A 27,692-nucleotide genomic window follows, 5' to 3' on the forward strand; every position below is an offset into this window, starting at 1 on the left:
TTTACTCCGGAGCGCATTTCAAATTGATTTAACTTAGTAACGTGAATGGTTTGCAAAGCAAATCGTTTAAGATTGCACAGTAATCTTCGTTGGTTGGGGAGCGAGCAGGGGATGGAGTATAACTTTCTCCAAAAATTCTCCTCCGTTACATCACCTAACTTATCTCTAAATTCTTGTTGGAGTCTCCCAAGAAACTCTATAAATAAAAGCAATGTTATCGGCGCAAACTTTGTTATCTTTCAACTATGAAGATGCAGTATTTGTTAGAGAAAAGCTCTAGGGAAAAAATTTCCCCGTTCAATCTTTATGGGGAAATTAAATAAAATTTATATAGGGGAATATCGATCGGAATTAATTAATCTTCAACGCTACCAAATTTTACACTTTTTGCGACACTTATTTTTTTTTAAAAAACTTTTTCCGAATGTTAGCAAATTTATTTGGATGTGAAATAATGACAAATTACAAAAAGATAAATATTGAAATAAATACTTTATGTAGAAAATATCAAACTAAGTGACATTTTCAGAAGGGGCTACTTCCAGGGTTAAAAGTGGTATCTGAACTATTTTTATGACAGATAGATTAGATAATAATTCTTTGCTTTATTTTATTTACCATCACTTAATTTGAAATAAAAGTCATACAAAAATACTCAAAACTAACGTAAATTAGTCATGTTAAAATTAAAGAGAGAACAAAATAAATTCTACTACATACTTATATTGATGTTATTTTCCCGCGTAAATAAATATACTTTTGAAAATATCATTTACCCGCTCTCCATTTTATTTCTATAAATTAGGGGGTCTTGTCCTCTGATCGCTTGCCTCACCAACCCCTGTAATTGCCACAATAATTTTTTTTCTTCCGTTTCTTGATAATATACAGAGCGTTACAAAATAAAATATTTGATCGAAAAATCTCAAAATGTTTTATTGTATTAACACGAATTTGATTTCACAGTTCGATTCTTATTGGGATAAAATTTAAACCTAATCATATTGCTCGATTGCCATTGCAACATCATTCACATTTTTTTTAAAAATTCATAATTAAATTTTGATTCATTGAAATCCACTTTCAATGTTTTTCGAAGAAGATATTATTTAGTAATAGTACGAAAAGTAAATTACTAATAATGCTAAAAAATTTAGATTTTTATTATTTTATCGTATATGTTGGTTACTCAAACAAAACTTATTATAAAATATTATTTAAGCATAACTAATATAATGTTTAATACTTGTAAAATAGTTATTAAAACATGCTTATCATAAAATGTTACGCAATAAGATAATATCATTTTATTACTTTGAAGAAACATCGCGTTTAGTGTTAAGGGTTTTATTTTAAATAATAATCGAAATCGTAATAATGGCAATGAATGTTAAGAAAGGATGATGAATAAATGTTTCCGGTTAATGTATTAAAGTTAGTGGCAAAGAAATATTTTATGCGTAAACTATGCCTTTAAAAGAAAAGTTTTCTTAATATTTTTCTGATGACAACCAACCAAAGAAATTTGTAAAAAATTGGATCATATGTGATTTTCTGGCCAAAACCCAAAAATGCACCAGCAACCATTGAACACACTTTCATACCATAAAATTTTTATGTTATACTGGGGCTAAGCCCCTTCTTCACTAACGCTCACGATTCGTTGTTGTTTCTTGGCATGAAACAGTTTAAATTATTCAATTAAACATATATGTACTAAAAAGAATGCTCTTCAAACGTCCACATCCCACGTATTTCCTTTATGATACTATCTATTAGTGGTGATAGATCATTCTTTGAAATAACATTAATAATTAATTGTTGTAACAAATTTGGTGCGTTTAGAACTGTCACTTAATATTTTTGCTCGTCAAATGGGCTGATATATTTTAAATACAATGTGCATGAATCTGAAAGTTAAGTTCTAAACGTATTTCTTTAACCGTCAGTCATATTAGTATATTCATGTAAATTGCACCAGAAAATAATAATTGTAAAATGGTTAGTAAGATCGGACATCGATTTCAATAACTTTAACTTAAAATGTTACGTAGAATTACGTTATTCTAATATTAATTATAATAATAATCCTCTTAAACTCCTAATTTAGTAAACAAACAAAATCAAAAACGTAATAATAACAGCACAGGTATCTTTAAATTAGGGATGCAAAGATATTTATAGGAAAACAATACCTTTATGACTTATATCAATTTCATGTTCATGACATAAAACTGGTCCTACCATGAGACTTTCCGGTCAATAAAAATGCACCGACAACAATGGAAAATTGTAACCCCATCATTAGATTTTTATATATATAGTAAGGTACAGTCATTTCAAAGACTCGATTAACATATAGTGAAGTATCCCTGAAATATTTTCCATTTACCTTAATTGTGGATTTTTATGACCTCAAAAATTTGACATTTTTGAAATTGATGAAAGAAAGTTATTTTTTGGTTTTTATCCGACAGGGTAGATGAAGAAAAAATACTGCAGTTTTTTGTCGTTCAACATTCAAATAGTACACAAGTATTTAAAGGGGGGGAGGAGGAGAGTTTGCTTTTTTTAGAACAAAAGTTTAGTTATAAATATGACATACCTGTACAGTGCGCAAAATAAAAAACGGAATACCATGAATGACTTTTGATCTAATGATCGGATCTTTATATTCCAGCACTCATTCTTCATGGTTCGAAGGGGTGACCTCAAACAACAATTTAAAATAGCGCAGACGATATTTTAAATTACGAAATCAGACATAAAAACGCACTTTTTTTAAATAAATATGCCTTTTATTTCAATAAATTTGGATTTCAGATCCCCAAAATATAAGGGTAGTCGCAATCTGGGATATATGGGCCCCATAGTTTGGTCGGGAGAGCGGTCCAAAGTTTGTTAATTTTACTTTTTGCGTATTTCTCTATATCTCGAGAATTTCTAAAGCGAATTAAAAGACTTTTGTACACAAATATGAAATTCATTTATCCAAATATAATTGAATGTAAAAAGTAATTTTTAGTAAATATTTACCATCTTCTTTTTATTATTTTATATGATATTAGTTGAAAGCATTTTCAATTAAAAAGTATATAAATTTATATTGTTTTAAAAAACGTAATTTTACATTTGGCGAAATACAAAATTTGAGGGGAATCGGTCGAATAGTTAATGAGTTATCAAATTTTAAAAAAGTCGTATTTTAAAAATTCGATTTTTCAGGAACTATTTGACCAATTTCATTCAAATTTTGTATATTTACCATGTAAAATTATATTATTTAAAATGATGTAAAAATTGTATACCTTACAGTTTAAAATTTCTTCGACTATGACTAAATAAAATAATAAAAAACAATAACTATTTATTAAAAGTTATTTTTTGGATAGAATTATCTTTAGATAAAGGAATTTTATAATTGCATGTAAAAATTTTGTAATTCGCTTTAAAATTTCTCGAGATATGGCAAAATACGCAAAAAGTAAAATTAACATGAAAGGGCCCAAACTTTGGGGCGCTCACCTGACCATTCTATTGGGACCCTATTTTCCAGATTGCTGCTACCCCGCTTACCTTGGGTGTCAGAAATCCGTTGAAGAAAAGGTGTGTTTATTCAGAGAAATTACGTTTTTGTGTCTGATTTCGTAACTTAAAATATCGTCTGCACTAATTAATTAGCATATTTGAAGTCATCCTCTTAAAGCATTAATCTCTGAAACGCGAAGTTCTGATCATAAGATCACCCAGGGTATTCAAGGTGGTCGGCTAGGGAGCTTTAGTAGTCGAAAACCCCGGCTGTTATGAAATGGGGTACCACGGTCTTTAAGATTTTTTTTTCTTCCTAGAGATAGTAACTCTTTTGTTTTATCGCATTAACCTCAATTTTAAAAGTTAAATCTTAAATTGTTTAACCTACCAGAACAAATCCATTCAAGCTTATTCCGCAAAGATATATCAAGTAAATAACGTTTTAAGCGTTGATAAAATACTTTAACTAAGATTAAGAAAGATTTTTTTAAAAGTGAAGTAGTTTCACTTTGAAAAATCTTTCCCAAGGACCATTCAAGTTAGCAGCTATATAACTCAATAATTGCATAACTTACCATATGATATCGATAGCCACTCAATAAAGTGGATTTTAAGATGTAAAGATAGCACATAGAGTAGGTACAAAGAGGCATCTCTCCAATTTAAAGGGATAGTAATATTTTATAACCGTCGTTGAACTGCCGACCCAATTTTGGGTTTACGTCTGCTAATATTCAACTCCGTAGCTTTGAATTTTGAACCCAATCCGGAAGACAAGGGGACTCCTGGATCAAGCATTGTTAGAAATTCGAGTTTGTGGAAGGCTTTTTGGTGGAAATAACCCAGATTTACGTTACGTGGATTGGAAAACCACGAAAACCTCCCACGATTAGCCTGACGGCAAGGGGACTCTAACCCATGTTCCGTCTACCACTGAGGGTATTTTACGGCAGCTCTGCGGTCGGTGCAAGCCGGATGCGGAATTGGGATTCGAACACGGGTCACCTCATCGGAAGTTGAACGCTCTATCCTCTGAGCCCTCCTCCATCCACGGCTCCCCATCGATACATCCTTTTGTAGTTCTAGAGTATTCCGTAAAGAATCTTTTTGTAGGCAATGGTCAAGAAAAATTTAAAAAGTTTTGGTAAACGTTTCATGAGGCTCTTGTAAATACGAATTGATTCGAACCCGGTTCACCTTATTAAAAAACGAACGCTCTATCTCATGAGCTATCACGGTCTCCATGGAGGGTTGACACTGTAAAGTTAAATGCAGATAGCGTTAGGGGTTAAAATTCCTAGTGAGACTTCCGGATTATACTACTTTCAACCGAGTTTTACGACTAAACTTAATAGAAACACCCTATAATATTGTAATGCTTTCAATATTGTGCACGTTTTTTCAATACAACATTTAACGAAACAACAAATGAATTCAGATGTCTATGATGCTACCCCCAAAAATAACAAATTGCGCTATTTTACACAAATATATAGCCAAATAAGGGATGACACTCAAAACATGGCTAGCCTTACACTTTTTTTAAGCTGTGATATTGATTTTGCTAAATTTGTTTTTGGCTCGTTAGAATTTATAAATTACAGAAGAATATTAAGCCTGTTCATACATCACCTTGTTACCATAATATAAGAGCGGAGGGATACACACGAAGTTCTCTTCCGGGTTTAGCAAGCTTGTTTACATTCAGTCAGCCATCCAATATTTACCTTTATAGAGTGGTACCAAAATGAAATTTGAAAGCAGACTTTTCATTTATACTTAACCCTCTATTCGAAATAGCTCGCGGTATGTTGTATAACTTCAGTATGCATGTTTATACAATTTAAACGTAACGGTAATAATAATAATTTTTTTTGTCAAATTTATTAAAACAAGAATCAAAGTTGAGCGTATAAATGAGGTTGCCACTTAAAGAATAAAATCTTTGGAAGAGTTGGCAAGTATTTAATCCTATGTCGATTCCTTAGATTTAAAATGAAAAAATACCTACATTATTCCTCACTCTTTTTTAACATATTTGTGTTGACTTTTGAAAGAAGGTTACTTTTAAAAAGCAGAAAAGGGGAAGGGCAAATGTTTCTTTATTAGGATTTATGGTTTAGAAACAAGACAGTTCTGTTTAAAATAATAATATAATTTTTGTATTTGTATCTATAATAGAAAAAAACATTTCGTTTTTAGACAAGAAGATTGCAAAAAAGAACTTGGTGTAAACAGATAGGTACATACATACTGACATTTTTGCATGTAAGTATTTTTCAAACGTAGAACACATTTAGTTGCCTGAATCTAATGAGTTTATTACTGCACTCGTTACGAATGGCTTAATTACTGCACATTCCATTCATGGGCTAATTACTGTTCTTACTACTAATGAGTTTCTCTGCAAAAGTTACCGTATTGGGTCCATGAAAATATTAATATTACAGTGGATTTTCAAATTGGTAACTTGAGAAAAAAAATTGAAGTAATAAATTTAGATGAATGTGCTTACCGTTCTGTTACTACTTCGAAAATGCTAGTTCACTTTTTTTGGGTCACATATTTCGTGCGTTCTTTTGTATATTTAATATTCTTTGACTTCAAAAGCTTATATACTTGGTTAACATACTTAGTAAATTAAATCAATTAAACTTTGCATTCCAAAGCACAAAATTTTCAGTGTTTATTACTTGCAGCTGTCTTTGGTGTCACTTGCAATGTCATTACTCCGTCAGCAAATTTTTATCAGAAAGTTCTTACGAATTAAAATATACAAATTAAAAAAAAAATCTTTAATAACTTCGATTATCATTTTCTAAAGAGACGCAACGTATTAATAAAATGAATAATTCCAAGAAACTGAAGTGGAATTACATATTTGGTAATGTAAAAACTTAATTTTCTTCAAATATTATAGCGGTGGAAATAGACGACATTTCGTTTCAAGAACTCGAAAAGAGTTTAAGATGCGAAAACCAATTTAAGTAGCTCCCATTCAAATAAAAGTACCCAACGCTAAGTAGTTAAAATAAAATACATATATTCAAAATTTTATAACGTTATCTTCCATTATTCTTAAGTCGTATCTTTTAGAAATTGGTAAAAGCAATGCAAGATTGACCGTAAAGAAAACGTTTAAAGATCAATAATGGGAAAAAAATAAATCAAAAATAAAAATAAAAATAATTCAAATAAAAAACTTTTTTTAACCATTTTGAAATGATAAATAGCATTATCTTTTCAAATAATAAAAAAAAAAATCATAAAATTTTCAAGCTTTCTATACTTTTTTAAAGAATTATTGATCTAGAATTATAGCTATAGATTATGATCTCTAAACAAAGAAGTAATGATATATTAAAGGTGGTATTTAGATAGCACAGTATATGTTTTAAACGCCGGACTTATTAAGTCTATATAGTGATGGCCTATGCTTTTTCGGAACGTGGCATTTATCTGTTCTATAACATTGCTTTAACATGTTTCGCGTTTCTGGAATTTTTAACTACACAATACACAAATACATCTTATTGTTATATAGGCAACATTGAAATCGTGGCATTTCCCCCTACAAATGCTCTTGAGCAGTATGAAAATGTGGCTTATCATTATATTACCTAATCAAATAATAAAGAAGTAATTAGTAAATCGTTGTCGTAGCATTTAAGAGAATATATAAGGCATACTAACTTACCAATGGTTGTTATAACAGTAAGTGAATATAAAAATGCTCCAGAAAAAGTCCATTGAGTCCCAGTTCCATCTTTACCATCATATCCTTCTTTGATGGCATGTACTAGATCGGCCTGGAACCTTTTCACTTCCTCAGTGACTTGCCGTGTCCAGTTCTCTTTGTACAGTACATTCAACTGATCAGTGATGGCCCACAACTTTTTCACAGTCTCCATCCTCCTGGCCATAACTTCGTCCGCTTTTTTGTCCTCGTTTTCGGCTTCCAGAGCCTGGAATGCAAATGCCCCGAGGATGCTGTAGCCAACCACCAGGGCACAGAGGCCAACATGAGAAAACATGAAGGCAGTAAACTTACGACAGCATGTTTTGCACTTGTTTTCAGGCTGTTGTCTACGACTGTGCTGCCGTTGTCGACCACTACGTCGACTGGAACGCTTCCTTTCCAGAGCCATGGATAAAGCTTAGCTGGAAAAACCATTTCTAATAAAGCATGTAATCTTTGTACAGGAAGATGAACATCTAGAAAAGCGTATCATCTTTATGGTAAATGGCTAATTTTAAATAACGTGTATCATCTTTGTGGCAAATGGTAAATTTTTAGAAAAGCAAAGAAGGTGTATACTCTTTGCGGCAAATGATAATTCCTTTAAAGACGTATCCTTTTTGTGGCATATAAATAATTTCTGTAAAAGCCATATAGTTTTTTCAAAAAGGACATTTAATTTTCAGATAGGCGTTTCATCTCAGTGACAAAAGGTTAATTTCGAGAAAAGCGTATTTATCTTTGTGGTGAATCATCAATATCTAAAAAGACACATCCTCTTTGAGATAATTGGTTAATTTTTAGAAAGACATGCCATCTTTGAGATAAGTCGTGAATATCCGTAAAGACTGAAAGCGAATTTCTAGAGACGTGCTGAATTGAATGGTTAATTTCTCTTACGTATGATGCCGCTTTTCTTTTATTTTCCTTTACACGTCATAAATATTTAAATAAAAATAAACTCATTCTAAAAACTTCTAGAACTAAAACAAGCAAATTAAAATTCTTCAAGTATATTTTTTGGACGTGAAGTAAAACTAATGCATAATCACTTTATAATGTTTTGTTTTATATCTTAATTAAGTTTACAAAACGAGATTGTTTCTTCCTATTGAATTTATTTTTTATTTGAGTACATAATGTTTATTAACTTATTAAAAATCAAAAACATTATTTGTAATCGACATCTTTCCATTAAGATAAATTGTATTTCAGCCTTTAATTAAACTTAAATAAAAACTTATTACACTGGTAGGTTTAACAACACATTTAAATCTGGAATGGTAGGGTAAAAAAATAAATCTTCGTTAAAGCATTATTATTAAAAACAATGTACTACTTGCACAAAATTACTTATTCCAGTGATGAATAAATCTGTAGGGAAGCCGAATGCGGCATTCTGAAAGTCAAAAACAATGTCCGTTAGGCTTAAGAACCGGTGATGTTACGAGACAATTGGGGTTCCCACACATTGTTTGTTTCCAGAATTAGATCACATTTATTCTTTCTTTTTTCATTCACATATGGCACACAATAAAAATGCAAGCGCAAACATATTTTTAGAAAGGCAAGTTTTTTTGTTGTTGCACTGAATAAAGCAAAATCAGTGCAAAATTGCTTTGCATCACTAGGCAGCGAGATCTAGCTGCATTGCGATCTGATCGTGAGAGAACAGCTCTCCCTGCTGATTTATCTTCTGATGCACGCTCTCTTCCATCCCTCATCCTTTCCTCCTTACTCTCCATCCTCACTCGTAGCGCCATCTAGGCCTGATGTGTGTAACTAATTTTTCCACTTTCAAGAATTAAATGAATTTATTAACTAAATCATTCCTTAATTTAAAAAAGGAAAAAAAATATTTATTACTTTACGTTTTAGTTTAACAAACCTTCACAAAAAATATTTCTAAGCATCAAAGTTGAATAATTTTTTAATTAATTATTCATAAAAACTCAGAAGACATTTTTACAATTTTGTTTGATTACTTATTTTAGAATTTTATTAAGTAACTTTTTATTTCGGAATATGTAATGAAATTAAAAGTAGAGATATTATGCAATAACTCTTTTTGAAGTATAAACTGGTAGCAACTATATGACAAGCAATTACTACTTAAAATGTCAACCACTTACTATAGAAATACAATTTAGTTATTTCAGTTTATTTTAAAATATATTTATCTTGTGTAATTTCAAAATGTGACACATTTGGGTCAATTGGAGAGTTTTTCTGCAGCTAACTGAACTTTTGTCCTTTCAATCTAATGTAAATAACAGCCGCAATGACCACTTCATTTTGACCAACACAGAATCATACGATCACTGTTTATTTATTTATTAAGGACTTTGTTAATACTTTTGAATATTTTTTTGCTTCATTTTATTCATTGAAATGTGTTCTGATAAACCTATACTTACTATATTTTATAGTTTAAGGTCACAATTTTCAAACTTTGTTAAGTTTTAAATTTACTTACCTTAAAATTTGATAATAAAGTTAAATTCGTTTTAGAATTTAAACTTTAAAAATGTTTTAAAATACTTAAAACCTTAAAACAATGAGATAGAAAGTAAATAGTTACTAGTAAGTAACTAGTAACTAGAAGGTAACTAGTTACTAGTTAGGTACCTAGTGATCTAACTCCTTTTTTCTAATTATCTACATTAGATAACTAATTAGGTAACTTGTTAGATAATTATCTAACGGAGATGGCAATAGGTATTAAAGTATTTAACTAGTTTACTAGGCTTAATAGAATGAATCAAAAAATATTCAAGCATATTAATTAACTACTTAATTATCCTTTATTAAACATGGACGGACATCGATTGTTATTTACAAATGCTTGATTAAACTTTTGTTTAAATTTGAACTACTATAATTCTTAGCTTTGTTTAAATCAAATTTATTAATTTTTTTGCTTTTGATAATTTTTTTTGATTATTCAGTTGACTTTACTTTTACTGTAATTTTAGTTTTCGGCTTAAATTCTTTTTCTTATAGCTTTGCATTCTTTTATTAAAAAAAAAAAAAACATTATTTGTTAAATTAAAAATAATATTACATTTTGTTAAAGAATGAATCTATAAATATTTGAACATAATAAGATATTAAAATAAAGACAAAAAATTTCACATATTGTATTGAATAACGTTTATTTTTTTTCAAAAATCAATAAATAAATGTAGATTATTTGCATAAAAAAATAAATCAAATCAAACAAAGATTTTGGGCGCATAAGGAGTTAATAAAGTTGAGCTTGAAGGACATAAGCTCATGAGCTTTAAAATCACTGACAATTATTGTAAAAGTTAATACCTATGCATATTCCAAGAATAAATCCTGAAAATGAGATGATTGCCAAATTTATTCAAAATCTAAAAAATCATAATATTGAATGCTAAGCATATATTCATGAGCAATCAATTCATTCAACTCCAATTCATTATTTTAGGCATATTTCTGGTAAAAAAAAACAATTAAACTGTTTAACAGCTTTCTGGATAGACTACAAACATTTGTGAATTATGCAGAATATCTACAGTTTAGAATGCTTTTTGAAGGAAAATTTTCTTTTGTCGATCACAACAAATAATCATAAAAGTTTTAATAAACTATTTATGCACATTCCTAGAAACTTAGACTAAATCGTGTATGCATGATTTAAATCAAAGAAACATTGTTCTTGCAAAATAGCTTGTAAACACTTTGAACTTAATGCTTTGAGCTTACTGCATTAACTTTTAAATCTAAAGATTATAAAGTTCAAAATGTTGTTCATGACCTTTACTTACTCAAACACAATCATTTATGGTAAAAAAAAATTAGCTATGCATATTTCAGTCATTCGTAAAAGAGTAGTAAAACATTTATAAAAAATCATCAGTTTTCAGAAATTATAAACCTATGTAAAATCTTTGTATTTCAGACTATTAAAAGCTTTTGTTGCTAAGTTTGACACATCTTTATGTCAATTGCAATTTATTATCGTTAAAATAAATGAATAAACTATGCAGATTTTCAGTATAAAAAAGAAATAAAATTAAATAACAATTAAGAAAAACTGTAATAATAATAAATTATGTATAATGATAAATTATGTACATAAATAAACGATAAAATTATGTGTGAATAAAAAACACAATTCTAATAAAAACAATGCAGTTTTGGTCGGAAGTTTTCGATTTAAGCAAGTTTTCGACGCATTAAATCTTAAATAATTGGGCATAATCTTTCGTGAATCATAGTCAGTTGCACGAATAAATAAATTAGCATGTTTCATTAGCATTTATGCATGTTTCTAAAACAAATAAAGTTAAACTAAATTTTTAAAAAAAAGCATTTTTTTTTCAAGATAGTTTTCAAACATTTTAAAGGCATGGTCCCGATTATTATATACAATATGTCTATAATCATTATGTCTAATAATCATTATGTCTAATAATCATTATGTCTGCTAATGTATGTCTAATAATCATTAAACTTAATGTCTGATCTGAATGTTTAAATTACAAATATAAAGTAAGTTTTATATATCGTTCAACTAATTCACAATTTTTGATTTTATTCACACTTCTCTCCCGTAAAAATTAATGATTAGTTTTGTAAAATCTTTGTATAAATAACTTAAACTAAACTTAAACAGTAACCTGCATGTAAAGTTGAAAAAAAAATCTAACTATATGTAAGATCTGCAAAGAATCACAATGTTTAAATTCTCTAGCTTGAATCAGCGAGTCAACACGTATTGTAAATGAAAACACGCTTTTTTGGCGCGTTTCAATCGTTTCTCTAGTAATAAAAATTAATTATTATAGCATAATTCGTTATCTATATTATCATAGCATAATCATGATATATTTTTTTAAGTTATAATATAATGTGAAATACAGTTTTCTAGATAATTTGCTAACAGCTTAAGCGTATACTAGTTCGTGAAGTGTGGACCGTTTAAATCTCCTTTTAAGGAGTATTCAGTACGTCTCTAATCATTGTCGAATCTTTTAATCGTAAAATTTATGGTAGAATAATTACGTGATAATAATTGAACCTTATAAATAAATAAATAAATTTGATAGCGTTAAAATCTTTGGCGAGATTCAGTTAAAGCTTGGTGGTTGATTGCCAGTTATGCAGAGATTTTTCGATCACTCTAATTGTGTTTCTGAGCGTATTCGCTTGGCCTCCCTGTTCTCTGAATCTCAAACTCATGGAACTCACTTTTGTGTGACAATATTCTAGCCAAATAACAAACATCATGTGGCTAATATATGAAACTATATTAAATACCACCAAAACATCACAGAGGTCGAAACTACTGTTCAAGAAGTTATCAAACATTTTATACATTAAATCTGAGTATCTTTAAAAATGTGCATTAAAATACTTGAATTCGATAGTGTCTTGAATTTTTTTAAATTCTTTATTTCATGGAGCTCAATCTTTGTCATATGCATGTAATCAATGGGGAAACATTACATAAATTTAAATTATAATTAAATAAAAAAATTAAATTACAAAGAGCAATTTTGTAAAAATGCTTACAAAAGGATGCTCAATGTCTGTATTTCTGAGTCAGCAATGTTCTTGATCGATGCTAGATATGCTTCAAAAATGTTGGGCATATGCAAGATTCATTATGAAGCTCAGGGTGTTTAAATCTCAAGTATGTATCCCTGAGCTCCTCATATTCTTCAGTCAATTCACAATCATTGTCGGCATCAAACTTGATTTTCACTTTAAATCGATCCTCTTCATCTGTTCTACTATTATCAGATAACAGTGCCCACGGAAATTTAAAATCCTGCCTGTTAACAGGTATTCGAATGAACTGTAGAGTATCATCTTTACGCTCTTGGATATCTTTCAGAGGCTCTCTTACGTTCTGTGCTGCAATGAAATGTCTGGGTGCTGTAATAAGAGTGTAGAACTTTTGTTGTTCATTTGGCTGTAATTTAACATTCTCTTTATTTTCATGACACTGAGGAAGGATTGTCTTGGAGCAGTTCTGGCAAGCGTCTGTGTTGTTTTGTATACTCGTGAAAGGGAATCTAAAATTCCCTAACGAGATTCCCTCACTCCTTTTTTTCCGATAAACTGAATCTTTTCTAGTGTTCATCCAAACTGCTTTGTTTTCAATATGATTATCCATTTGACGCTTAACAAGTGTTGAGCGGTTGTTAACTGCCTGAGGAAATGTTGATGAATAAGCTGTTATATTTACTGAATTCACATCTTTTACGTGTTTTTTCTTCTCGGGAAACTTCGAATTAGGTGACTTCCGTTGTTTCTCTTTTTCGATTTTTTGCTTTGGTTCTGCAACTGTTGAACCTAAAGTTTCAGTTTCCTGATGAATTGAGTTGAAAAGTTTAACAATTTCAAAATCTCCCTTTTTCTTTTCTGTTTCTTTATTTTTATTCCTCTCAACTAAATCGGAATTTGACTTATTCATTTTATTTCTTGCTTTATTTATAGTAGGTCCGGAGTTGTTGGAATGGATGGGTCTGCCCTATTTTGAAAGAAAAAATACGAACATTGTAATAGATTTTACAAATGAATGTCATTTGATTTAGGAAAAAACTGGAATAAATTATTCAAATCATCAACATAGTATAGACTGTAACATTACAATTTCATCGACATAGTATAGACGGTAACATTAAAGAAAAAATAATAACTGGCCCTTGAGTTTCGAACAGGCACTGACTTAACACCGTAAAAATGTATCAAAATGTGTAATATCGTGTGATAAATGAATTTGATTCTCAACAATTTTTAAATTACCACCTTATACTATTTTTTGTGTATATTTAAAAAGTAATTTTTGCTCATTATCTAAATAAAAGAAATATTTGTGGTTTACAAATAACAATTAAAGGTATGCTAAGAGAAAATCTCTTCGCCTAAAATTTTTTTTTTTGAAAAGTAAACTAAAAAAAATTTTTTTTTTGATAAATGGCTTAAAAGATTTTTTCTACAATTCATACTGAAAATTAATAGAAAATAAATATTTAAAAGCGCATTTTCTTTTTTCTTTTTTTTACAAAAAAGGTATTTATTCAAAAATATTTTTAAAATTTAAAATCACTTTAAAAATATATTAATAAACCTCTTGAATAAAGAGAAACTTATAAAAATTTTATCAGTTGAGAATAATTCTAACTAAGTAAATATTTGTAATAGTAATCAGAATTAAACCTATAAACACAGCTAATTTTTGCGTGTAATAATTACTTTAATAGTAAATTAATTTTTCTAAAACTGGAATATGAATAAAAAGGCAGTGTTTTTAAGGGATGGTGGCTCATTTTTGCAAAAAGGGCAAAGAGGGGGCATTTATAGGGATCAAAGGGCAGGCAGGACGGTCCGCCCATCTAAAAACACTTAGGATTGACTGAATTAAATGTAATTAGTTTTAATTTATTTTTAGAAATAGATTCTTAAAAATAAATTAAAACAAATTTTGAACTTGAAATTGTTATTTTTTCACAGGAGCTGGCATATGATTTTTTTTATTATTTTCCAACTTAAAATGTTTCCTATCTATTTTAGTATGGTGGTGGTGCTCTATAAACAATAACACCATACTTAAATTTATAAATTTGATTTACATTTATTTCAAAGTTTATTTGATTCAGTTTTTAAACCTGTGAGCGAATTTGTGTAATTGTATTCTTTTATATAAAAATTAAATCAACCAACAAAATAAAAGAGCGCATATATGAAGATAAAAAATTTGATAGTTTAAGGGAATGAAAAATTATTAAACCTCATCGTTACATTTTTTTATACTGATTTTAATCATTTGATTTAAATAAATATCACTTTGTCCTTAGTTACGTTTAATATTTGGCAAAGTACAATGTTTAGGAATCTTCATTCAGAAACTACCTTTTTTAAAGATTTGAAGCGGCATTACGTTACTCCTTGACGTTGCATTTTCTTGAAAAATGATAAATGAAAAATGAAATTTTTATTTATATTTTAAATTAAGAAATAAACAACAAAAGTTATATTTACCCTTCTTTTATTTCCTCTGCGTTTACTTTTTTTTCTTTGGGAAACTGTATTTTTCTAGGAGAAAATAATAAGAAGACAATTAATATTCATTTTTATATATAAAATGGACATTTTATTTTATACTTTTCTAAACCTTAATCAAATTTCGATATTTTGTCTATAAAGTTCCAGAAATAATTACCTGCATTGTTTATTATACTAATAATAAAAAGAACTATGCTTTGTAGAAATTTACACGATAAAAATTTTATTTTCGCATATTTTTTTAAGAAATAAATAAATAAATATGTTTTTCTTTTTATTAAAAAAAAAATCAATATTTTAAACCTTTTCGCAATCTGATGCATCCTATCAAACGATCTTTAAATTTAAAGATCTAATCAGCACCAATAAATCATACCGTGGTGGGATTTTTGAGTAAAATACATATAGGCTCTCCAAAATTTTCGAGAAATAGTACTTATCGAATCAAAAATGTAAAAATACACGTGCGTAATATTTTCAATCGATGCAGTCAATGATGTTAAACTGGATCACCCTCTGGGTTGGATCAGAGAAAACTCTAAAATCTTAAAGAAAGAAAGAAAAAACTTTTTTTCAGCAGGTTTGGAATTTTTGAAATCAGTATTCCAATTTGTTCTACAGGTTCATAGGTGATTTCAAAATGAAGATTGAGACGTAAAAATTGTTTGAAATAGATATACTTCGATAAATGCATGTCAGATCAAAAGAATAAAATTGGTCTTCTATTTGTTGATATTTTGAGAAACCTATCTGACTACTACCAAACTCGTAACGACGTCATATTGTCATCTTTGCACCAGGAGAAGAGTGGAAGAACTCAAATTTGGCATTTATGACAGCATCTTTTAAGATTATATTTCATAGGTATATTTTTAGATTTTTGATGCCATGTGTGCCTTTATCAACAGATGTTTAAATGGACCTTTTCTTAGATCAATGCACATAAAGAGAAATACAAAACTGCTAATGTATAAAACAATTCAATTCCTTTCTAGTTAAAAAGAAGAAAAAAAATTTCAAAAATCCAACTGAGTTCTGTCGCGCAATAGAATAATGAATGATAATTTTATTTTCTCTAACTAAATACATGTAGAGCTGAAGATGGAGTATACGAAACCTTAATTCGGAAATGTTAGCTAATATTAAGATATTTTCAGCTTTTTTATAACAAAATTGACACCAGTTTTTAATTTTTTTCCATGTGCGTATGAACTTTGCAACAGTTTTTTTTGTATTTAGTGTTACACTTAGTTTACAGTTTTCTTATGAAACGGCGGTTTTATAAAACGACTTATATAATGCTCTTTCTGAGGGGCGAAATAATTGAATTATGAAGCTCTGAAATAATAAAGAGACAAAAAACGTACAGTCGCAAAAAAAAAAAAAACAAAAAAAAAAAAAAAAAAACCTGACCATTTTGAATAATTTTTGATCTAATGATTGGACTTTCAATTTCTAAGACTCAATCTTAATGGTTCGAGAGGGTGACATCAAATAGGTTAATTAATAAGTGCAGACGATATTTTAAATTACGAAATCAGACACAAAAACGTATTTTCTCTGAATAAACATAGCTTTTTTCGACCATTATTAAATAAAATAATAAAAAAACAATAAATATTAACTAGAAATTATTTTTTGCATGGAATTATCTTTCGATAAACGAATTTTATAATTGTTAGCAAAATTTTTTCAATTCGCTTAAAAACTTCTTGAATTATAGCGAAACACACAAAAAAACAAAATTAACATTAAGGGATTCAAGTTTTGGGGACCCTATTTTCCAGATTGCGACTATCCCATATATTTTTGGGGTCAGAAATCCGAATCTGTTGAAAAAAGGGCATGTTTATTTAGAAAAAGTACGTTTGTGAGCCTGATTTCGTAACTTTATTGTCTGCACTAATTAATTAGCATATTTGACGTCACCCCCTGGAGCCATTCAGATTGAATCCTAGAGCGTGAAGATTCATTCTTTAGATTAAAAGTTATTCAAGGTGGTCCATTTTTTTGCTTATTGTACATTACGATTTTATTTATACACACTTCAATGCCACTTGAAAATTACAATGGGAAGTCATTCATAGAATTTCACTATATTCACATTATAAAGTTCAATGTTTGGAGTCACACTGTATACTGTAATGTTAACTTGTAAATGTGGGCAGAGTCTAAGACATGGCGAATGCCTTATATGATATACATAAGCGTTCGAAGTAAACTAAAAAAAATTATCTTAATCCAAATGTCTAGCTGTCGTTTTAACATCTCAAATAAAATTACTTTTCACATGGGTTAAAAGAAATGACGCATTACAATACAAGCATTAATAATATTCAGCAGCAAAAAAATATATAGATGAAAAATTGTAATAAAAATAAAAATAAAGCGTTATAATTTCACGAAATGCTCTAAGGGAAGACATTTATTTAAAAAAATATATATTTATCTTCATATAAATAAAATTTTGCATATAAATGAGAATTACTTATATCCAACCTTGAACTTTAAAATTTGGCAACAATGTTTAACAGAACACATTTCAATGGTTAAAATGAAATATAAATATACCCAAATATTAACTAAATAATTACAAAATAAGGAAATCGCTTTCGTGTAATTCTGTGTAGGTTAACAAACAGGAAATCTGATTCCCCCTTTTTTATTTCTCTGAAGTCAACATTAGAATAAATTTATAAAATCAAATATTTAGATTCGCATGCTTTTAACCAATATTTAACAAAAAGAGTTATAATAAATGAATTAATTAAAAAAAAACATTAATCTTAGGTTTTGTTTAGCTCACAAGTTAAAAAAAAAAAAAAACTTACGAGTTCAAAGTATGAAAATTATTTTTGTCACAAGTTTGATGAATGATGATACACTAACGCCATAAAACTTAGTCAAATAAAAAGTTATTTGTAAGAAGGAAATACATTCTAAAATTATGTTTAAAATCAGCATATTTCATTTAAAAAAAGTTTACTTACACTTAAATGCGTATGATTTCTAGAAACATTATTCAGCAAATCTTCTCTTCCTCGTAAGAACCAGGGATTTTTAAATTCATGCAAATGTCTCTTATTTCTTATCGTTCTCAAGTCAGTAGTCTTTTTAAATCCATAAAGATTTAACTGCCTGATGAAACTAGCAATTTTATTGCTTTTGCAGAAATCTTTGTTAATATCCAAAAAGTTTCTTTTAAAATTATTAAGATCGAAAACGATTCCATTTCCACTTTTATTCCAAATCACAGAATCCACTTTCGGAGAATTAACGATTTTATATAACTTAAATTGAAATCGTTGGAGACTCGGCATACCGAATTGATTTAGTAGAATTGTAACTCTCAGGCTTCTTGTTAATGTCTGCGTGTTAATTTATTTCATTATTTTACTGTTTTTATCTAACATTTTCCCGCCAAATGGTCATATAATATCGTCTGCATTCTTTGAAAGAATTAATTATTGTTTTCAATAAATATATTTATGTTTTTACTCAGTAAATAATCGTCTGCTAATGTTTTATACTGCATTAATCGTCTGCAAGTTTTTACAGAAAAAAGAAAGAGCTATTAGACCTTTATTTATTTAACACACTTTTGGATTTATTATGCTTTCCGAATTAATAAATTATTTCATTTTTTCTTTTCCGCCTTTCCCTTTTTTTCAAAACGAAATCTAAAATTTCTAAATATACATTGTGTGAAAGCTACATTTCATTGATAAAAAATATAGAATGAAATAAGATAGTCAAGTATTAAAATTTTAATGAGGATTTATTTAGGAAAAGAACTTTATTGAATTGCTCATTTTCCTCTACAACTATTTTAAACATTTTCATTATATATAATGCGAACTCATAAGAAACAATGAAAAATTATTGCAGTATTTAAAAGGAATAAAATGCGTAATGACTTCAGAAAGGAAAAAAAAAAACATTCTTTCAAATGTTCCAACTATCCCCGTAATGTCAGTTCACTTACATATATTGTAATGACTTTTGTTTAATATTTGCCAGTACCAATGAAACAAGAGACATGTAAGAGACAAAAATTAAATCCACTCTCACTTGATCGTTTATATTTACATTGTCATGATTTTTGACAGTACGATTTTAAATTTCGAGTCTTGTCGCTGTAGACGGCATGTTATAAATATAAACAAGTGTTCCTTTTGTTGTAAATTAAGAATATGATAATAATAATAAATAAAAATAAAATAAATTTAAATGAAATAAAATAATGCATTAGCTTAATATATAGCTCAAACGAAATGTTCGCTTTTGGGTACAAGTAGCGTATTTATCTAAGGACACAGTATACAAGGTGTTCCTTAAACAAAGCTATGATTTTTTTAAATTTTTTTTTTAAGAATCCGTGTCAAACATTAAGTTAAAGAATAAGCATAATAGGAAAAGCAAATTAAAGTTTAATTGAGGAAAATACAAAATTGTTATACTAATCTGACTTGTCAAAAAAAAAAAAAAAATTGCGGAATTAAAAGTATAAGAACCTGTCGGATTGCCCGAGAGAACAAAGAAGTGTTGAATGGCAATCAGACAAAACATTTTTTTGGAGTTTTAGGTGGTAATAAAAAAGATGTTGATGTTTTGAACTCCACCTTCCTCAATAGTAATTTTTTGGATTTCGAAAGCGTTTTTTTTTTTCCTTGTTTAAATATTAATTTGCTAACCATTATGTAGTAAGTACAGGAAATAAAATGCTAATAATGGTAGCCAGACATTACGTAATAAACATCCGTACTCCACTCAAGAGGAAATTAATTAGCCTCCGTCATTGAGAGATATAAGTTGTTCTTTTTTCTGCTAAATAAACGTTGTTGTTCCGATTCTTTTATTTTTACGTGCCTTACTTATCACGTACAGTGCTTACTTATCACAGTACTGACCGTCCTTAATAACTTTTGATCTAAAGATCCTACGTGAAGTTCTAGAACTCATTCTTAACGATACGAACGGGTAACCTAAAATATATGCTTATTAATTAGTGCAGACGATATTTTATGTTACGTAATCAGGCACAAAAACATATTTTTTCAGAATAAACATACCTTTTTTTCGACGGATTTAGATTTCTGACCCCCAAAAATATGGGGGGTCATATTTCACCATATTTCGCGAACTTTTGAAGCGAATTAAAAATATTTTTGCAAACATTTATAAAAATTCGTTTATTTAAAGGTAGTTCGTTCTATGCAAAAAATAAGCTTTATATTTATTATTATATTTAATAATAGTCGAAAAATAATGAATTGTAAGATAACATTTTACATCATTTTAAAGTATGTTATTTTGGTTGGTTGGTTGGTGTCGTATCCTCTATTGAATCATATTTCATGGTGTGCTTGGATAGTTTTTGTTATTTCTATAGCATTAAGTGATTACAAATCCTCCCCAACAAGCACACAACTTTTGGGCTAGTGAAGGGACAATGCCGGCTCACCTAAAGTGCCATTACGGCGGGCTTTTCATTGCCGTATCGGTTCCGTTAATAAAGTGAAATCTGGGCCAGAATGAGGGCCAGTGCATGGCATTTCAGGCAAACTTCTGGCAATCGTTGAAGGACCGGGACTATTTTGTTGCCTCTGGATTGCTTTGCCATTTTTGCCTGTTAAATACCGGGGAAATTTTTTTTTTTCACAGAATAAAGAGAAAATTGCCGTAAAGGCTTTTATTGAACCTTTATGATGTCTTTTTTGCCTTTTTATCAAAAGCTGAATACGTTCACTGGCATACGTCGTTGCCTCGCTTGCCGTTAAGGCACCTTAACTGTAGGCTGATTAGAAAACGTCTATGCCGTTTTCGCCTATATCGCACCTTTATTTCAGGTGTTTAGGCGAACTTCTTTGCCTTATTTACCAATGCACCACCCTTAACTCACCTCAAACTCGGTTCAATAGAAAGTTTTAATGGCGTCCTTGCCGGTATCACACCTTTATTTTAGGTGTCTCGGCATTTTTTTTATTTTTTATTATTAGAACTTAGCTTTTAATTTCAAAGGCTTCTTGCTGCATTTTGTTACAATTCTTATTTAGGGAACATAAATTGTCACGAGTGTTTGTTCTACTCGGCTGATATCAGTGATAGTAATTTATTGATTCTTAGCTTTTTATATTGTAATATAACAACAACTGTCATTACATGCATACTGTTTTATGACAATATAAAAAACAAAATGGTGTAAAACAATTATTTAATTTATAACCAAATGTCCAATGAATCTTCGTACAATAAAATAGACTTTTTTTTATTTCATTTTAAACAATTATAAGCGCTATCATTTAAAGTAGAAGCATATAAAAAAAAATCTTTTTGAATTGAGTATTTAAATTTTTTAAGCATTTTGAGATAGAGGAAATTAAGTACAAATTTTTATTCTAAAATAAAACACAATGCAACTCAATAAATAAGTTATTTAAGTTTTTAAAATAATGCTTATATATTTAAAACCTACATCTAGCTTTTATTGATAGAAACTTACACACAAAAGTTTATTTATCCTATAATTTTGTGTATATTCATCAAGTCATTAATTTTATTAAATATTAGATAAACAGTATATATCATAAATAGTTTTTTCAAAAAAAAAAATATTTTGTACTAGTAAATAATACACCATTTTAGTAATTTTAAATATATAAAAGCAGGAATTTTAACAACAATAAAGCTTAAAATAAACCATGAAGGAGTTTTATTTCCTTGTAACAAATCAATACATCTGTATACACTATTTACATATGGACAAATATATTTTCTTTATCCCATTCCAGAAGCTTTATTTCAATGAGCCTTTTTCCTGCAAAAAATAAAGCAATTTATTTTACTATAGATATATTAAATGTTCACAGAAAAAAAAATATCATTGATTTAAATCAACTGATTTATTAAAAGCCATGGATTAAGACAAGCTGATTATTTTTACAAAAAATTATTAATTTAATTATAAAAATATGATATTGAATTTAGTTAATAAATATGCATTCTTTAGGTTGCATTTTAAAAAAACAACTAAGATCTGATTTCAGAGATAATGATAGTATTTCACTAAGAAATAATAAAAGAGATATGTATGTAAATTATTATAGTCATACATCCCTTTAATGATTATACTTAAGAAAAGTATTGATTTAAAGAAATAGATTTGAAAAAAATCAATTACTTAAATAAACTTATCATTTAACTATTATAATTATAAATACTTTTTATACTATGTAACTAATAAAAACATTATTTATAGTATGTTTAATTCAAGTCTTCTTTTTTTTCCATTAATAAGGTTATTTACTAAGAAATGGTGAAAGGGATATGCAAGCAAATTATTATTTTTTAAAATAGATCAACTGCCAAACATATTAAAATTATTCACATTTCATTTTTTAATTATTTAAATGCAGTTCATATATATGTAGCTCATAGATATCAAGACTTATTCTACCCAAAGTAATTTAAAAAAGTTTTTTCAGCAATGCAATCTGATCTAAACTAATTTAATCTGCTTTAGATATCTAATTGAAAAATAGTATCACAAACTTTAACATTCATTAGCAAATTGAGAATGAAAAACATAATTATAATTCTATTTATTCAATTAGTTTTGTAATAATTAAATAATTTTAACCATCTTAGTTAGAAATGTTAACTATTGTAGCTATAATAATATTTTAAAGTAATGTTAAGTGTTATGAAAACAATTCATTCAATGTTTTGAATGGTAAACGTAGAAAAAAAATTTTTTTTTAAATGATTTTCTTAAACCCAACAATTTATTAACAATATTCATGTTATATTTAATTTTATTTAATGCGACATTATATTAATAACCAAATTGCTGGTACATTATACATTTATCAGTTAACTGTAAAAAAAAATTAACAAAAAAGTATAATTTGCTCTAAATATAAATTTTTTAATTCCAGAAACAAAGCTTGAATAATTTTTTTAATTCTATTAATGAGCGATTCGTAACAGTTTGAGATTGATAATTAGGAAATGTTAATAGTACTTCTGTAACCAGTATCAATTATTTAATATTATTTCATACCAATATTTATTTAAAATCTGCAATTAAATTCGTGACATCCTTAATAAATTACTTTTAAGTGGAGTTTCAATTATTTTGAAAGGAAGGCAAAGTAAATATATGTGTCTTGGCATTTATATATATATATATATATATATGTATATGTATATATATATATTACATCAGAAATACAAATCTTTTGATTATTCAAACTGATAGTTTTAGGAACTGCATTAGTATTTGTAGAATATGTGATAACAAAAACAACAAAATCGAACACAGACATTGTCAGAAATCAGAGCAAAAAGCTAAAAAAACATGAGAATAAAGTTTTTTTTTCTTTATCAGGAATTCAGAAATTTCAGGACTATGAACTCGGATATTATTTAACTTATTAAATAAACTATTATGCTAAAATAAATGGAGAGAAAATTTATACTTTATTATTAAACTATTAGTATAAAAACTTACTTTTATTATATCTTTCCTTATCAATTTTGTATCTTTTTTATCAAATAATTATAATGCACCATATAAGAAAACACTTTTTAATTATCATTCATATAAAATATATATGATATATTGCCTTAAATATATAAAAATTTATATTATGTTAATGGATTAAAAAATAATTATGTTCCATGAAATTTAATTACATACTAATATCATAAATTATACACATCTAAATAATAACATTAATTAAACAATATTGAAATATAGCATTTCTATATTACGGGCAAGCAAGGTAGAAAATCATTCTTTATGGTATCACTAAAATCAAATTTAAATGCTGAATGTTTATTTTGCTTGCTAAATAAAGCTGCATACTTAAATATTTAGTTCTTTCCTTTTTTATTAGATATTTTGTTAATATATTTAAAGAAAAGAGTGGATATTTTTAGTTGTTTATTGAAAATATTAATTAATAGTTAAAGGAATAGTTAAAAGCTATGAAAGACCTTGAATTGGCTCGGTTAATTTCAATTGGCTTAAAATAATGTTCCACAAATTGTTTTAAAAAAACACAAAACCCCCAGTTTAAACAAAAAAAACTGGTTTCTTTTCAACCATATGGTAACCTAAGGTAAAATATAAATTTATTTCTTACCATCCTTTTTGTTGATTTTTAAATTTTGAGTTTTATCTTCATTGTTGATCTTCCATCCTGACTCCCTATGAAAGAAAAAAAAAACTATAATTAGAATATGATAGTTGTAAAATTAGTTAAAACAAAAACAACAAAATCGAAACATTAAAAAAAAAAAACTGTTTCTAAAATCATGTATGAAGATTAATGTAAATATTTTTATTTCAGTTATGGAATATGACAATAAGTTCATTGTTTATCATTTATCTTGTTTATACTCTAAGCATGTGGTGTGTTAGAGGAACTAAATGTGAATTGGTAAATTCAATAAAACTTAGCACGAGCTTGTAGGGGAATACTTTTAGCCTTTCAGCCCAAATTTAATGTGGACAAAGTTTTTAATTTTTTTCATGTATTTTTTTTAAGTAAAAAATATTTGCTAAAATAATTGCTTTAATACGAATATTATATGCTGGTGAAACTTATGGAAAAATGAAATGTTATATAATATTATCATTTCAAATAAAATAACGAAAAATATTTCGTTATTCATTCATAACTTTACGTAGTTATTTTAACAGTAAAAATAATTTCTTTTAAAATTTTGTTTTCTAACTAATTAAAAAAATAGAATGATAAAAAAATGTTATAACAGGCATGAAAACAGAGAAAACAAATACTAAAATATCGTAATGATATAAAATTGTCAGCACATCTTTTCACCTAATTTATACATTTATAAAGTGCATTTTTCATTTATTACGAAACCTTATTAAGAAATTATTAAATAAGAATATTGCAAAAATATAAATATAAAAGCTTATATGAGTAATAAAAACACTTGTTATTAATAAAGACTGTGTTAGAGAAATACATAAAGTGAACTTAATTTTGATAAGCACAATAATTATTAATTAAAAAAATCAAAATTCTTTTGCAAATCAAAAATATGTGATTTAATTGAAAAAAATATTAATATTTAATGTTTCACTATGTTCTTACCTTATTTAGCTGTTGATGGCTGTTGATCGCTGGATTAGCATTTCTTGGATCTTTCGCCCTGTCTTTCCATAAAAGAAAAGGAATAAATTAGAGTATGATCGTCATAAAAACAGTTAAAAATCAACAAAATCAAAACTGTTTCTAACTAATTATATTTTATAATTTTTGTTAAAAACAATTTTTTGATTTAAATGAAATTAATTTTGATTTAAAGGAAAGAGAAGGATCATATATTAAAATTACGGCGAATATTTATATTTTTGGTAACTGACGATAAGTTGAATGTTTACCAAATTTTACCTTACCAAATTTTCTCTTAAAATTTTTTTGATTCTAATTTAGAAAAAGAACTAGTCTTTTAGCCAATTAGAATTAAAATAAATAGATAAATTAGAATTAAAATAAATAGACAAATTCTAAATAAAGCTTTTGTTAGTTAGGGCTCCCTCTCAATTTTAAAAATATAATTTCCTGAATTTTTGAGGAATAGTTTCCAACAATTTTTAGATTATATATTTCCACTACACAGTTATCATCATAAATTTTAATTAAACAATTAATAAAAATTCCTTTTTGTAGAAAATGTATACACTTTCTTAAACACAAAATTGTCAAAGTTGAAGGCTGAACAGGTATATTTTAGAATTAACAACCATTTAAAAACTCAAAATAGTAAATTAAGAAGAAGATAAATTACATGAGATAAATTATAGATTTTGCACAATAACTGGAAAAAAAGAATTAGTAATCGTCTTTATAGCATTGAGGACCAACAATATTTAATACAAAAAGCTTTATTTTATGAAAAAAATTATTATACAGAAAATATTATTATACTTATGAATAAATTTTAAAAATAATAACCATGAAATAATATTCTAATTTCTATTCAAAAAAATTGAACGTAATTTTAAATTAAATTTGCTTTATAAAAAATTCAGTTTTACAACATAATAATTTTATAACGAATTAATTCATTTTAAAACAAATTTAATCGTAAAATTAAACTTAATATAAAGATTTGAAATGTTCTTATACCTCTACAGCAATTCATTAAATGCAAAAGAAGTATAAAAACAACAAAATAAAAATTAGAAATACTGTCCTTCTATTTAATATGTCATTTTGTTATTTATTTATTTAGAACAAAGAATATATTATATTGAGTATCAAAACAAATATTTAAATTGTTTAAAAATATATTCTGAAAATACTCAAAAAAACTTTAAAAGTGGAAGTGTTTAGTGGAACAATTTTTACATGTTTACCAACGTTATTATTATTTTTTTTAATTTAAAAAAGTCAAAGCAGAAAAATATCAAAATTAAAGTATAATTTAAATATAAAGTAACTAATTAGAGATGAGAAAATTTAAACTCTTACTATTTATTTATTTATTTTATGGTGGTTCAAAAAAATATTTCTTCTTATATCTAACCAAAATTATTATTTGAAACAATAAGTGACACCCGCGGTTTAGATAATTCAAATAATGTTTTTTAACAATCCTTCAGAGAAAAAATATGGCTACCGAAATGAAGTAAATTATTAAATTAATCAATGCTTCCGAAAAATGAAAGAAGCATTTTTAATTAAAGCATAAGAAATCATAAATTTTTCTTTTATTAGATAGAGTTAATTGAACTTTTATTTATTAAAAAAATCGTCTAATTCATTTTAAAACTAAACTAGCAGCTTAAACTAAACAACAGGAAAGCATAAGATAAAATAGCCAACTGAAGTATTATAGTTATAAAACATAATTTCTAAAAACTTAGCAAATAAAATCAAAGCGAATTAAACTAATTTTAAAAAGCTATTTAATAAATAAGTTAAAAAAATTTTTAAATTACATGAACTAAAGAGAAAAAACTTGTTACTTACTTGTTACTTAGTGCCACCATTTCTATTTTTCGAAGAAAGAAGAAAACTAGGGGCTACGTTTATCTCCTTCTTTTTACACCCTTTTCGCCAAATGAATCTTTTAGCTTGTTCTAAACGTAGAAGTAATCAACGACCTCCTACTGAGCAGCTTTTCCGTACTTGAAAGGAATGTTTCTTAGAATTGGGGGTAGGGGACAAAATGTGCTTCCCCACATTCTTTTTAGTTCAAGGACTTCAAACATACTTATCTGGTGATTTCAAACCGTAATGAATATCTATTTTGAATTCTTAAAGACAATTTCTGGTCCTCATAATAAAAAATTAATCTGCACTAAAATATTTTATTAACTATTAGCAATAAGCAA

At 27.4% G+C, this 27,692-nt stretch overlaps 1 protein-coding gene and 1 long non-coding RNA gene across 2 annotated transcripts in view; both read right to left on the reverse strand.

The window, feature by feature from the left end:
* LOC107451832 (potassium channel subfamily K member 15) overlaps positions 1-9,010 on the reverse strand; it is a 71,121-nt gene extending 62,111 nt beyond the window's left edge. The window contains exon 1 of the mRNA XM_016068067.4: positions 7,229-9,010. Coding sequence (XP_015923553.1) covers positions 7,229-7,679 — 451 coding nt within the window. The 5' untranslated portion in view covers positions 7,680-9,010. The remainder of the gene's footprint in view (positions 1-7,228) is intronic.
* A 12,998-nt stretch (positions 9,011-22,008) lies between these two features.
* Positions 22,009-27,486, reverse strand: LOC147805182 (uncharacterized). Its single transcript, XR_015429468.1, has 4 exons — positions 27,328-27,486; positions 25,444-25,505; positions 24,463-24,527; positions 22,009-22,130 (listed from the first exon to the last, which is right to left on the reverse strand). It is a non-coding gene; the product is annotated as an uncharacterized LOC147805182 (long non-coding RNA).
* Between the last annotated feature and the right edge of the window lie 206 nt (positions 27,487-27,692).

This window comes from Parasteatoda tepidariorum, chromosome 9 (assembly GCF_982258835.1).
Source record: "Parasteatoda tepidariorum strain Cologne lab strain chromosome 9, Ptep-v5.0, whole genome shotgun sequence".
Classification (NCBI taxonomy): Eukaryota; Metazoa; Arthropoda; class Arachnida; order Araneae; family Theridiidae; genus Parasteatoda; species Parasteatoda tepidariorum.